The 15,504-nt window shown below is 39.8% G+C and overlaps 1 protein-coding gene across 1 annotated transcript; it reads right to left on the reverse strand.

The window, feature by feature from the left end:
* Positions 1–2,387: 2,387 nt before the first annotated feature.
* SIM1 (single-minded family bHLH transcription factor 1) lies at positions 2,388–15,176 on the reverse strand. Its single transcript, XM_010131074.1, has 4 exons — positions 15,172–15,176; positions 13,938–14,103; positions 6,302–6,707; positions 2,388–3,118 (listed from the first exon to the last, which is right to left on the reverse strand). The coding sequence occupies exons 1-4, from the start codon at positions 15,174–15,176 to the stop codon at positions 2,388–2,390; spliced, it is 1,308 nt and encodes a 435-aa protein (XP_010129376.1).
* Between the last annotated feature and the right edge of the window lie 328 nt (positions 15,177–15,504).

Consider the following 15,504-nt stretch of genomic DNA (forward strand, 5'->3'; position numbering starts at 1 on the left):
GAGTTAACAGTTGTCAATGTTTTTCTTCCTCTCAACTATTTGCCTTGTTTTTATCTTAAGACAAACAAACAAACAAAAATCCCTAGCTGCGTCTCTTTATGACCTTTGTTATTGATTTGGCAGCTAGTCAAATAAAATTCTTGCCAAACAATTTTGTTCTCATTTTGCCTTGGCTAACATTCAATGCCCTGTCTCTCATTCCTGCCACTAGTTCAAATAGTTTTAGACCATTATTTATCTCTCCCCTGTGCAGAGCTTGGTGCACAACAGTGACATTTCCCCTTACTCTTTTCCCTTACAAAGATGACAGACCCAGTTTATTTAAAGTTTTTATTAGATCTTTCAGTCTCTTTATCTTTTGCTGAGCTCTGCTCCACCTTTTCTGTTATGAGGTTTAGATAATAAAGACCAGACTGTGTTGCTCTTCCTTGTGTTCAGCGTACGTTTCACCAGGAGTGATCACACTGCAGTCAACAAAGATTGCTTATGGAGTAAGGTACTACTCAATTCAAGATTCACAATCTGCCATGGAGTGATCAGGACTATACACAATATTCCAAGTTCAGCAAGGTAATTTCCTCTGCTTTCAAGTACATCTCTACTTACGTGGCTTATAATGTTATTTTTTAGCTTTTGCTTCTGATTAGTTTTATTTGAAAATAGGTATTTTTAACCCACCCATAGCATGCTGGTTTATATTTAGTCCCACTGATGACTCAGTCCCATATGTTGAGCTTTTAATGTTACAAATGAAGCTACACTTAGTGCTAATCTCATGGTAGTAACCACTTGAAGTCCCCTTACCTCCACATTGGTGTAATAGGGAGTGGTGGTCCTGCTCCAGTTGCAGTCAACTTTGAGACTTCATATAAACACCCTACAAAGAAGGGCAGGTCTAGCAATTGTGCCTACAAATGCCTTATTTTACTTTTTTCAGCATATGTTTTCTATTTACTTTTTTCCAATCAATTAGTGTGTCTTTTTAAATGAGATTATTAAAAATTGCAAAAAGTTTCTCTGCCTCTTTTGATGTCTTCTATAGCTCTAGGACAAGCCCTAATAATATCAACATTTTTAATACAATTGAATATCTTGGAACGCTGATTTTCCTCCGTACTTTTTTTATGTACATGTGACTGATTTTTATATCCCTAATATGTCCTGATATTCATTAAATTTTCTGGCACAAGCAAGTAAAGAATGCATATCTTTCTTTCAAAATCATACCTCTTAGTTTACTGTATGTCAGACAGAGTAGTTAATTTTCTATACTTTCTTAATTTACTCCAAAACTTTATCAGAAGTAGGACAAACCACAATACAGTTTTTGTCTATTCTCACCTCTCATATTACACTTACGCAATTGACTTTATATTTTACAGCAAAATTTCTAAGATTTTATTGAGTTCTTTCCGTGTTTCAAATTAATCCTTAATTATTTGGCCAGTTAGAACCACTTTATTTTTATAATTATTACTAAATGGCATATGTAGCCATAGGGTTAAATGTGTTTATCTCAGATCACTCCTAATTCCAGCCTATTCTTGCTGTTTCTCCTGAGAATTTTCTATTTCACTCCATTACCTACCTTGTTCAACCTTTCAAAAATATGAGGACAATCTCCCTTCTCTACATCAAGACAACCAAGCCCTACGTATTTCTTAAAATTACACAGAGAGAGGCCCTCTTTTTTTAAAATATGGTAGAAATAAATATTTGATTCTACTAATTATAAGGATACTGCTCATTTGACTCCTTTCAAACCAAGCGTATGGAAATAGCTATGCGTGTGAGTACACAAGGAAATAACAATCGGAGGAGTTCTCTCTTCTTTCCCCCCTTCCTAATTTTGCATTGGTTAGCCATGGAACTTTTATACCATGGGGCAGCATAACACACTCGGCTGTTGGGGGATAAACAGATCACCACAAGCACACACTTTGATGTGTATTTCTAAGGAATACGTTCCAACTTCCTGCGTAAAAAGAGTGCGTCGCAGTTTTGTTGGCTGGAACCTGTGGGGCACATGCAGTTCAGACGGTCTGCCCTTGGCAGTTTCCAAACGACCACCTCTGACACAATGCACATAAATTGCTCTGCTAGCCTGCCCCAATCTCTTCCTGCCTAGACCTCTTCCTCCCACCTCACCCTGGATGGCACTAACTTTGAGTTTAGCTCCATTCACTCTAACCCTGCATGCCAGTGCATTTTTGTTTTTTACAAGTAATGTGTGTTAACTAACTTACCCACCCAAACCTTAGGTTATTCTTTCTAGTGCACTCTGGTACCTCAAATGCTGGTAATGACAAGGGCATGAAAACATATAATATCTTCCAATTAGATCTCAAAGGTTATGTTTTAAAGGACAAAAGTTTTTAGAAAAAGTGTCAGCTTCCATTGGTTATTATAACAGATGTTCCCTTGTGTCCTTGTGCTGGATCTTGCTGCATTCTTAAGTGAGAAGTCACATCAAAGTGTGATCCATTACAGCCTAGTGAATAGTTCCTAATGGTTTCAGAGTCATATAGATGCTCCAGGGCATACCCAGTCAGCGTGTAAGCATGCTTATCAAAGTACTGCCTGTGGGAGCTGTAATAATTTGGAGAGGCTGCTGAGTGGTCCCCTGGGGTTTGATGAGGGGACACGTCTGAATGCAGGTAGTCTTTAGCTAGTACCAAACTAGATTTTGATATTCGGTCAGAATTGGGGCTGCTTATCCTAGACAGTGTTGTGGGGCTGTTGTCGTAGTCATTTTCATGTGGGCTCATAATCTTTCCATCTCGTTGCTGCATGTGTTCACAGGGAGGGGTGTTGGCAACCATTGGGACGCGGCAGACATCTCCTGCCAACTGCTGCTGAGGGTAGTTTGCAAAACAGATAGCGTGCTTCTTCCCTGTGCCATTAATGGAGACCAGCGGATCAGGGGTCGTTTTCCGCAGCTGTAGTCTGTTTTCTTCCTCTTTAATCATTTGCTGTGTGGCTCTTATTAGAGTTTCAATTTTGCTGGGCTCATGCGGACTGCTCTGATATTGCTCGGTACGGTATCGGTCACCTGATTCACTGGCAGAGCCAGGATCAGGTGAGCTAACGACACTGTCCTCATCCCAGTGTCCTCTTCCTAGGAAAGAGAGAAAGAGGACAAGCATTGAGGTTGGAGGAGGCAAACAATCCTGAAGAACAAGTACTCTGAACCTTATATTAGAGAAAACCAAAAGAGAGGCAAGTGACTGGCAAGTGACTTGCTTTTCAGTGACAAACTAATTTCCAGCATCTGCACACAGAACAAGTAACACAGATGAAAACATACAAAGGGGTCTACGCGCCTCAACATAGACAATCCAGCACCACCTGAGATGCTCTAAGGCAACAAAGCATCTGCATCGGCCCAGCAGGTAAGGCAGTAACTCTACAGGAACTCTATGTCTTTTGAAGCTGCTAGCGGCCAGGCAGGGTACCCCAGAGCACGTCAAAGTGCCCTCAACACCAATGTTCAGAGCCCTAACCCCTCACTACCTCTTTGCACCAACAAAGTGGTGCAAAATTGAGACCAAGGTGAAAACACAATCTCAAGGAATTACAAACATGCATCATTCCAGCATGACAGCTTAGGTCTTTCCAGGAGCTAAAACATCGAGACTGCATTGTGGAATAGTTTGTGCCCCTGTAGTGACTTTATGCAGGTAATACAGCAGCAAATAAACACAAGTAATGGAGCAGTTCTTCTTTACAAGCATAAGAACCCATAGTTGTTAGACAGGGTTGCTGTAAAAATGTGATGTCATATCCCAGTGCCTAAATATCTGCTGTGTAAAGCTTTTAGAATGGGAAAACATAACTATATTCTTACCTCTATTTAAAAAATAAGGCACATAGACCCATCAGAGATGCTCAGCTTGCATGTAGCTGAAAGGACAGGATCAGACTTGTCAATCCTCACTAGGAAGAAAGGGAGCGACCCCCAAATCTGAACAGCTAGCTAAAGGACGCATTATAATAAAGGGCTTGATAAAGGATTTGCTGAGATATGTGCCAGCAGGAGGGCACGTGTTGGAATTTCATTAATTACTTAACAACGTCTTTGCCTCAGCATGTACAAAGTCCTCTTTGGAGATGAGGTCCATTGGGTTGGTTGACAGGACTCGTCAAAGGAAACCCGTTTTCGGACTAGCACAAGTAGTTCCCCCTGCTCTGTGTTGGGTCAAGAAATACAGAACAGTTTGGGTGGCAGAGCACTGCCACGGTGCTGCACAGGTCATGACAAGAATCAGTGATGGGCTTTTACAATAAACATATCCTGCCATTTGGCGGTGGAAGTACTGCACTGTGGAGTACCTCATGAGCATAAATTTATCTTTCACATCCTCTTAACAACTGGACCCAAAATGCCAAGGCCTGGAGTGGAAGGGAGCTCCAGCCACCAGAGCATACAGTACGTCTGGCGCATCACGACACCGTAGGGAGCTGGTCAGCCATGGCTCCAATCCACGTGCTCAGTTTGTCTCACTGCACAGACCACAACTGCAGTGTCCCAGACTTCCTGAGTGTGACCATAAAGGCTCAGTCTCATATGCAACATCCAAGGCCTGACATACTGGTCAGCTAATGGTCATTACTGTAAGGTGACTCCAAGCCAGAACTACCAGAAGATACATTAAAAGATCAGGAAATGAAGAAAATATTTTCTGCCAAAGAAACTGCTCTGATAGCAATGTTCATGTAGGATTGTCAAAAAGAGTTTCATTTGTGAAAAGGCGAGATTTGAAACTGCCTAAATCTAAAAGAAAATGGTGCATTTGTAAGGGAAGCTGAGATGTTCCTCTCCTCCTGTCAGGTTTTACCTCCAAAGCTACATACAGAACAACCGCTTACCGAAACACGTAAGACTTGATACAATAAAGAAAATAATTGCAGCACCTGGAATTACAGCAAAACCAAGGAACAAACTAAAATCAAATTGTATTATCCATTTGCATTAATTATCCTTCATAAAGGTATTGAATAAATATGCAATACTTTTGTATTTGTACCTCCATATGATATTTCTGCATTATTATCTATGCTCAGCAAGGATTATCTTGCACAAAATTTGGCAGCAGAATTATCATACTTAGATCAATTCTTTTTTCCACAGGAGAAAAAACTAGAGAAACACAGGTATGACTGAAGTACAGAATAGGCACAAGGAAGGAGCTGTGGTCTCAGAAAAATTGGAGAACAGTCCTCATCAGCAAAACTCGGGGCTCTTTTTCTTTCCTCATTTTTCCTCTGGCTAGAACTTTTCAGAAACAACTTGCTATTTAATAATTTTTCTCATATCAACATTATTTTCCTGAGATTGGAGTAGAATAGTAGAGATCTTTATGATTTTTTATTTCCAGAGCCTCATTCTGCAAGTCAATGGAATGGTACTAATGCAATTGGTTTTTATGATTTCTTTAGATGCAACCTACATTTTGACACATTATTTCAGTATAAAAGCTTTTTTTTTTTTCTATGCCAAATCTATCCTTACAGCCTTGAACTCTCACTTTTGGATCAGTTGCACTATTTCTAATCTCAGCCTGCACTTCAAACCCAAGGACTTCTGGATTTTTCCAAACCCCAAGATCAGCCTTTCACTGTGTTTTTTTTACTAGCTTCAGCCTCTGAAGATATGCTAATGCACTGAGTTTGCGACCTGCCAGACACAAAGCGAGGCCTCAGGTCTGGTGCTGAAAGGACAGAAGGACTGTAGTTGGCTAAAAATTATAGCTGGAGATAAATGTCTGAAGCCAAAGGCAAATACTAATTTGAATTGCCCATTTTAAATAAAAATAAACAGCAAATCTTACAGAATCTCATAATAACCAGTGCAAAGAAAAAAAGTAATTTGGAGAACAATATCTCCAAAGACTTTAAACTTTTTTTAATACCTAGCTCGGCTTTAGCTCTAATTTGTTGCTAATACATTTCATCCAAGGTAGTTTGATCTTAAGTCGAATAAACAACACATTTCTATCGAACGTATCACTTTGCTTATATTTTAAAGCTCACCTTAAAATATCACTAGTCAGGTATTTCCACCTTAATTTCACAGATTAGAAAATATAAAACAAAATTATATTTTGCTACATACAAGCCAGACTATCAGACTCAACATGAATTTTAAGTATTCCTCATCTCCGTAGATGTGATCTCCGAGACAAGGACATACATCAAGATTCTCTCTCATTCCGTGTCTCTCGCATAAGCAGCTGCATGTTTATGTCATGTTGCTTTATCTGAGATGGTGCCACTTCTGCAAATCCTTGTTATCTCTTACCATGAATCCTGTGCACTGACGTTATGTGGGGCATACTGTTTTCATATGCCTCTCTGCTCTCTGGGGATGACTTAGTCAGAGGCAATGCTGAGCGAGAACCCCACCAGCTCTCTCTTCCCGGCTGCGGTGTGCCGAGGAAATAGCGGCCAGCTTCACACCTGCCTCCTTCGCAGGCCTGAGTATGGAAATGTCTGTCGTCGCTCAGCCTGGAGTGGTCGAGTGCAAAACCATAGCAGAGAGCACTGCGGTCTGAGTACTGTCTGTAGGCACAGGAGACGTCGTGGTGCTGGGAGCTCGGTCTGTCTGCAGGCTCCAGTAGCTGGGGAGAAGCTGTATCAGTCAGGGGACTCCCACCCCACTGGCTCTCGTGGTCAGACTCAGATCTCTCCGTGTGAAATCCAGAATACTGCAAAACGGGAGAAGCAGAGGGGAAATTACTAAGCCTGGGTGAAATCTGCAAGTAACTACACTGAAAAGACAGAGTAGACACATGATAGGGTTTTTGTGAGCGTGCCCACACATCTGCACCTCCTGATTGGCCTCCTAGTCCTTTCCTGTACAACACTCTGTAATGAGCTCACAGATGACAGGATAGACCTCATGAAAGTCTAAAACATCCCATGTCAACCCATAACAGCCATCTCCTTTACGACGTGTAATATCAGGCTCGGCAACACCAGTGTTGCAATTCAATATTTTTTAAATGTGTCCAGGTTTTTCCTATTGCTTTGAAAGCTAGTGCTTATGTCCAGCAATGGTGTTCCAACACGCCTCAGCAAAACGCTTTCAAAAGGGACTGAAATAACACTGCTCCTGGAGCACTCTCACACGTCAAATTGAGACTGAATGTATTTCAAGTTCTTTTTCTAAGGGTTCTTTCTCTTTTCCTCATATTTTGCTTAGGTTTTGAATTTTTTTCCTTACTTGGAGTGGTATTTTTTAAGTTATTTCCTCCTACTAGTAGGGAAAAGAAAGCCTCCTGTAGATCCTGGGACTACCAACACTACTACAGAGTAAAGCTCCAAAGTGACGGCAGAATGGTAAGAATCTGAAAATCTCATCTCTGTTGCTATGTGGGAACAAGGAAAATCCAGGAACTATTTGCCAGGAAAGGCATCTGCTGGCCAATGCAGGTAGAGTGGGCACTTGGCACCGTCACTTAAGCCGAACCCTGCCAAGGCAGAAGCAGCAACTAGCAGGCAGCTGGAAAGACAGACAGAAGAGGAGCATGGGCACTTGTTTAGGGATAAGTATGGGTTAAGTGTCACAGATTTCTAGGTATTCATAATGAATGTTTCAAACTTCTAGGTACATTTTGGGAAAGAAAAGAAAAAAAAGAAGAACAAAAAGAATGCTTATTAAACCTCCTGGGATTTAGCTATCTCATTTTTAAATCTTTTTATTTATTGGAACTGTCGAACTTCACGGAACATCTTTAAATCAATTTCACCCATGATTATGGACTGGGATGAAACCAAAGCTGTACATGCTCACCTCTTCAGAACAGCACACTCATGTCACAAATCAATGTATTACAACATGAAACCTTGGAATTCTCCCATTCCATCACTCACCTTCCAGATGCCCGCTCTGCCTTTCTTTTAATACGCATTAGGCCTCTCTCCTGAAAACATAAGCTTACCTTCCTTTTCATTAGATTGAGTTGCTACGAAACTCCTCATTATCAGCCAGGATCAAGGTTTTATGGACTTAGCAATCGAAAGTACGGACCAGATGTTTGACTTGCAGAAACTTAAACCATCTGTGCAACATCAGTAGCGGTTTTGGCATTTAATTGGCTATTTCTCCAGTATTCCAGTTTATATTTGTGAATACTGTTTGTTCACACGATAGATAATTTAAAGGAAAGAAAGAAAGGGTCATGGGTTTGAGGAGCTTGATTATATTTTGTCATTAGCTGTTATAAGAACACCTGCAGGCTAAAGCCTACCAGTAGGTACGAATGGATACGGAGGCGTAGCAGTCAGCAAGTTAGTACCACCACATTCATCACAAGGCTTCAGAGATGAAAGGATACATCTGATTTTGCATAGAGGTGAGATAGTACAGAGCTACAAAAGAGCTATTTTAAATGCCAGTATGTAGGAACTATATTCAGCCATCACAGATGGCTGAACCAAAACATCTAACTCTTCTATTATCTTTTCACAGCTAATTTCTTCAAATGTCTTAGTCCCAAAGATATCTTCATAAATACAGACTAAATTATTGTAAACTTTTGGACAAAAACATAGAGATAAAATTAAGATTCTGATTAAAAACTTAGGAATCATTAACTAGATTTTTAATATTAAACTTTATTCAAAACAGAATTTCACAAAAGAAAAACTACTGTTGCAGTAAAATTTTAGAATTATTTTTAGGGCTCATTTTGGACTTGATATTTATAAACTAGGTTTTTTTAATTTAAAAAGTTAAGCCGAAATACAAGCATAAATGTAAGTATAAAATAGTTAAAAGTTCATTTATTTTCTTATTAAAAACAACTCATGCTATGTATTTCTTTCATGAGGAGGACAAGGGAAATTAAATTCTAATAATAGTATAATGAAATTTAATGTTTTGGACAATTTATGATGACAATAAATGCCAGAGATTCCTTCAAACTGAAAATTCTTAATTTGCACTTAGCCCTAATAGATATTCTTCAAATTGTTCACCGTTTCTAAGGACACCTCAGGGTCCAACTTATCTTCTTTTGAAGGGAATTTCTCCGTTTAACTGAAAACTTCCTCAATTTTTATTTTTTTTATCTTGAACTTAACCACAAGGGATTCAACTGCAAGGCCTTCGTGCATATTTCTTAAAGAAAGATAAACCATTTCAAAGGGTGTAAGTTCACTACATCAGAAGTGCACCACGTAATGTCATGTAACCATGTAGTCAAGACCAACAATACTTCATGCATATTCTTTGTACTTAATGTAAATGATGATTATTTGAGATCTGACCCGTGGCAGCTGCTAGGCCATGGACAGAATTAAATTAACACAGTGAATTGCTTGTGACCCACATTGTCTACCAAGGTTTGACATGACTGCTTACCCGTAAGGTACAACCTAAGCAGACATAGGCCAAAAACATGTCCAACTCACTCCAAAGCTCATCACATCACTATTGGCATCGTTAGGCTGCCTCTACCGCTGCAGTCCTACCACTGCCTTTTCTGGGAGTCTGATGTTGACAGGTGGAGATGCCAAATACGGACATGTGTGACATGTTGACAGGGGGAAGAAATGAAAGGGTGATATGATCAAAGACACCGCTTTACTGAAATGGGAGTGGAAACACTATCTCTCAAGTCAGAATTAAGCTCCCATATGTTAAGTGATGAAAGACCATAGAAAATAGAAGCAGATTTAATTAAAATTTTGGTCAATTAAAATTAGCGGAATTTTTTTTTTCAATCCCAGTCCTGCCTCACCAGAAACGTTCTCCTTTCTGCTAAGTTTTGCCTTCTGACTTCTATCAGGCAGAACTTACTATTTTTGGGTTTTGAGTTTAACCCTCAGACAGAAGTGAAACATGATAAAAGAACTTCAGACGGGAACATGTGAAATCCCTTCAGGTGATTTCTGAACTGTCTCTTGCAGAAACAACAACAACAACAAAAAAAAAGGTCCTCCAGCTGGTTCCTAGAAACTGAATTGCCACCTCTGGATACTAGAAATGTCTTCCAGAGTGCTAATCCAGTGCACCATCGCAGTGAGAGTATACGAGCAAGATTAGCACTGACACAGAAAGGGGCTCTAGGCCATGACTGATGCTGTTTTCACTCCAAGAAAAACTCCAGGAGGGCTGAAGGGGCAAAGAAATAGGAAAATATACATTCCACACCTAAGAAAAGCTTACTTCATGAGAGCCCATGGAAGCATACGAGACCAGTAGACAATTTAATATTTCTCAGGTGATTTTCTTTTGTTTGATCTTCCATTCTTACAGGTGTCTCACTGGCATGAGCACTCATCCCATAATACGCAGCAACATCAGCCTGGTCCATAGACTGAGCCAGATGTCCAAACAATAGATGTCATAGATATCTAATTTTCTGGCAGCCTACTCAGGTTTTTATCATTATAAACGTTGAACATATAGTGAAACCCTCTCAGAGTCCTCTTCTCCATGAAAAACTTTCACTACATCAGCGTTAGCAGCTTTCCTCTTGATTTGTGTCCCAACCATGAGAAAAAACATCACAGATGCGGGCTGCATTGTACTGAGAACATATGCATGCTTTTAAATCACTTTTATCTTACTTTTTACTAATGTAATCCTGAAATGTAAAATACGTTCTTTTTGCATTCGCTATTATAGGCAGAACAGATGGTGAAAGGCTTAGATTAAAGTAATACAGCATGTCCATTAAAATAACCCCCACTGCTGGTGACTCCACCAGATCAGGAGTTAAGTTATGTTTACTATAAAAAGAGGGGTTTGCTTTGCTTTTGAATACACTGGAAGTTGCCAAAGCTTCAGGCTACAGGAAGAAAAGAAAAAGGAAAAAAAAAAGGCTGACTACAATTCAGCCTGATTCTGTTATCTTTACCCCATCAAGTGATGTACCCGAAGAGAGGTGGATTGCAAAATTAATCCAGATTATCTATTTAAAGGAGCTATAAAATCAATTTGCCTCCAAAATGAGGTGTATTAATATACATCTACTAGAGAAGGCTCTGACTTCCGAAAAGTCGTGCATGCTGTAACACACACCAAAGCCTCCATCCAACAGCTCTTGGGTACATTCTTACTTGTCTGTTTGTATTTTTATAAATACGTATTTCTCCAAGAACTAGGATGAGTTATGAACCAATAAACGTTTATCTAGATCTGACCATAAAACTTTTCCATTAGAGGCAAACAACAGTCAATTTTAAATACTTTTTTAAATAATCATCATTAATGGGAGATTAAACTCCAGAGCAGTTGTTCAGTTGATCACAATTAAAATGTTTTTCCAATCTTCTTGCTATTCCTGTGTACAGAATAAATGAGGTCCAGGGCTAAGTTTTGGGAACACAAAATAAATGAGGTCCAGGGCTAGGTTTCGGGACCCACTCACAACGATTATGATTACAGTGGAAGACTACAGGAATCCTTTAACCAACTCTCAATTTCCTTTTTCTTAAAATCCTCTTCTATCAAGTCTTCATCTCTCCTGTTTTTTCATCTCCTCCTTCAGCTTTCCACCTCCCTAGCAGGACAGGACTAGAAGAGCACTGTTCAAAGTCTCTGGGCAAACCCTACAGCTGCGTCTTGAATTTTTGGTTGCTTTCGTCTCTGCTTGCCCTTCCCCTGCCTGGGGCAGGTTTCACCAAACGCACTAGCCCACTGTACAAACATCAGTCAGTCTTAATCAGATGCTGACCGATGCCTCCAGTTTAGTGAAGGTTTTTGGTTAAAGAGTCTACAAGCACCACATTAATTATGTTTGCTTTTGCATAAGATTCAAGGAAAAAAACATTAACACTGTCTTAGGTGACCAAAACATCCACCTTTTGCCCCAGTAGTAAACGTTCCGCTGTAATTAACATGATTTTCATACAGTTCACATCTCATATCGCTATCCCAGGGTAAAGTGAGAGGATTCTCAGTCATCAGCCAGTAAAGCATATGATTGCCTTTTCTCTTCAAGAGTGAAGAAAATAGAAAGGAAAAAAGGAAAAAAAGAAAAAGGTAAAAAAGAAAGTATGCATATTTAAAATCCCCTAGGTGCCCTTAAGAAAAGCTTTGTCCACTGCCATTATTTTACTAATAAACTTCCTGCTTCCTTCCTGCACCAAAACCCAGGCTCCTGTGTAAGCCAAACCCAGGACTTCACTTTTCGGCCGTGGCTTTTGAGTCACACTCTCATTCTCCGCAACTGACTGGCAAATTCTGTGGGCTGGAGACTGTGGGACACAGGCCATACCACCTGCTGCATGTTCTTCACAACAGCTTTTCTTAGTCTTTCAACAGTTTATTCAGCGGTGGAGAAGGATGAGAGGGACGCAAAGCCAAGCTGCCAGTGTTGCTAGTGGTGATGTGCTACAATGAACGGTATGACCATTTTTCAAGATACTGGCAACTAGCGTGGCTGCTGCTTTTTGAATGATGAAGTCTGTGACTTTACTACCAGGCAGCTGGTAATGAGGATGCAAAATGAAACTGGAGACTAAACATCCTGAGCTGTCAGAAAACAATCCCTGATAAACCAGCAGTCTCAATGCTGCACTGCTAGTCCAGGGCTTTTTCTGGTGGCAGAGAGAATTAGGAGGTATGAATCAAAGTCACACTTGATGTGGGAGGGTAACAGATCTGCAGCTGGGATTGTCCTGCTAGCAAATGAGGACTTCTGAAAGGACTGTGTAAGGGAAGATGAAGGATAATTTCAGTAAATCAGAGATAGTCATCTTAAAAATACAATTTAGAACTAATTGTACCTATCTTTCCCAACTCTTTAAAGCAGTTTTATTAAAATTGTTTGGTGTAGCACATTCAAGAGTGAGGCTTTTCTTTAACGACCCGAAGTAATATGTGTGAACAAATGATTAAATAAACAAGAGTCATAACAACCTTTGGCAAAATTAGATTCTTTAAAAATCTGAATTCATATCTAGGCACTCAGTTAAATGTTCCCTATGTCAAAAGTGGATGTCATTTAACTGAAATTCTTACCCTTGGTTCTTTTGAGGGGAAAAAGAAGAAAAACAAAGTGGTGTAGACACTTGGGCTTGCATTGTGCACTCTTAGAGGTCAGCGCCTGCAGAGAAACTGCATCACGGTCATTATCAGTTAAATATTGACCTGGATGCTTTAAAAATACATAGCCCTTCAATGTTACACCACGAATGCATACATCCATACCCACTGCGGAGTGGCATAAGGGCAGAAATTTTTGCATCGTTATTTAGCAAACATAATGGTGGTTTCAACAAACAGACAAGGTAAGTGTGCAAGGGCTGTGGCACTGCTGTCAGCAGAAATCTGTTGCGCAAATGTAATAGGTAAGCTCTAGCTCAGAGACCAAATCAAGAGCGGTGCATTCTCCAAGCTGGGACGTGTTCCTTACACATTAGGCCTGAAAGTGAAATCTGGGAAATTAAAGCCTACTGACGCCTAGTGCGTTCTCCCTTTTGAAGCTTTGTACATAAAAAAGCTTTCTTGTTCCCGTTCAGCAGCTTAGCTTGTTGCTTCCCTCACCTCAAAACTCACTCCTCCTGACTGAGATTGCAGTATTAAACTGCTGACAAACATCTGGCAGCTTTCTAGATCTGTTGGAATTATTAAAAGGTAAGAAAAAGCAACCTCTCTCAAACGGAAAAACTGACAATCCTCTCAAACCAGGTATTTCAAAACCAACATTTTCACTTGTCCTTCTGTCCGCTCTTCATTAACTCTAAGACCTGTGCTGTTACTGTTGATGATGATTTATTACGCATGCTGGAACATAAATGCTTCCAGCTTTTTAGAAACAGTTCAAAGAAACATGTACCTGTCTCAAGATCTTATAACCTATCATCCTTTATTCCCTTTGAGTAACATGTTCTTTGGCCCATTCTAATTACTCGGGTAAAGTAACAGTCAAAAATCCAGATATTAAAAAAAAAATTATTTTTGGTTTTTCAAAGCCAACTACCTGTGGGTATGGTGACGTCCTTGATTTTGACTTTGTGCTCGAGAGGCGGGATTTGCTTCCCTTTCTATTATCCGTTATGGTCGGAGTTGAATTTGCGTATGAGAATGCCGGCTTGGTAGCAGTGACCTGATCCAGGGAGAGCTGCAGTCCTTTATATTCAGTATCCCTATGTAAAAGGCAAAAGTGAAAAACAAGCTCATGTCAAATCTTAATGGGAAACACACCTTCTGTTTTTGTGGGGGTGGAAATGAAAGATATTTTTAAGGAAAGAGAATAAAACACCCAGGGCAAGCCAGTATGTCCCCCTAACACACTGACGTGGTAGAGCTTACTAACCAACAGCATTATTTTTATGATTGGTTTTGCATGCAGCTGTTATCACCTTCATCTACTTTCTTCAGTAATAAAAAACAGTGGCACGGAAATTTCTGCGATTTACATTACAGTTCTGCATTGGTCATATAGCTAAGCAGTAAATAGGATACACTTTCCTCAAAACTCTCTTAACTGTACAACTACAACCTTACCATGTGCGTATATGTGCGTGTGTGGTCACGCGTGTGTAGGAGTGCACATAACAGCCTACACAGATGACTAAATAAAGTGAACAAATTAAATTTTTTAGGAAAAACATTTCATCTTTAAGGTTATACATTTCTTTGTTTACAAGGTTTCAGGCAATTGGTGCAAATTTTTGAATTTTTCTTCTTCTATGAGTTTTGTGAGCGTTTATCCCTGTGATTGAAGTTTCTTATACTGACAGAGTTTACCAATCAGAGGAAACAGCTAAGTAAATACAAGTCTTGTGACTTAAACTGTCTCCCCCCACTCACAAAATACTAGAGGGTTTCTATGGGGAGCTAGATACAAGGGCAGTTTGTGAAGTACATTGCCAGCTTCCTCAAGTTTTCTGATGAATACATAAGAGCAAGGAAATCAGGCATGATTCAGAGCGTCTTAACTAAGCATAACGAAGGCATATGCATTGGACTGCATCCCTCTGCACACATCTGCGTGTCTGCTGATAGCAGAGGGAGTAAGAAATGATCTCTTCAGCTTTCATGTAGTCATACGGAACCTATTCTGACAATGATTTATTAAAAGAGAGCAAAGCAAGAGTTTCTTCCTGACCTACCTACCTGGAGGAAGACAGGAAGGATTCATGGCTTTTCTCTTCCTTTCTGTTAATCAGCAGAGAAGTGGAAGAGCAAGGAAAGAATAATGCTTCTCTTACGCCATCAAGGAGGCAACATATTCATTCACACATTACCCCTACTCCATCTAAACCGAAAGACTCATCCTTAGTGAGTTATACTAATAAATTGTTCACCCAGCTTTAGCAACAATATCTTGCTCTATAATCACATATAAGCCATTGACATATAATTGATGTAATCCATCACAGTCTAACCTCTTTAGAAAGGAACTGCACCACAACCTGAGCGTAGCACAGCTTAGTACACTGAAATTCTTCCAGATAAAAGTAAGGGGTTGAAGGATAAATTTGATAAACCACTGAAATAAATGAAATAGGATGAAACTTTGAACAGTTACAGATAAACCTGCT

Source organism: Buceros rhinoceros, unplaced genomic scaffold, assembly GCF_000710305.1.
Source record: "Buceros rhinoceros silvestris isolate BGI_N320 unplaced genomic scaffold, ASM71030v1 scaffold10802, whole genome shotgun sequence".
NCBI lineage: Eukaryota > Metazoa > Chordata > Aves > Bucerotiformes > Bucerotidae > Buceros > Buceros rhinoceros.

Coding starts and splice junctions, on each gene's coding strand:
- SIM1 (XM_010131074.1), bottom strand. Junction 6,708..13,937: donor GGACGTCACCATACCCACAG/GTAGTTGGCTTT, acceptor CCCGTTTTGCAG/TATTCTGGATTTCACACGGA. Junction 3,119..6,301: donor GTCAGTGCACAGGATTCATG/GTAAGAGATAAC, acceptor TCTCTTTCCTAG/GAAGAGGACACTGGGATGAG.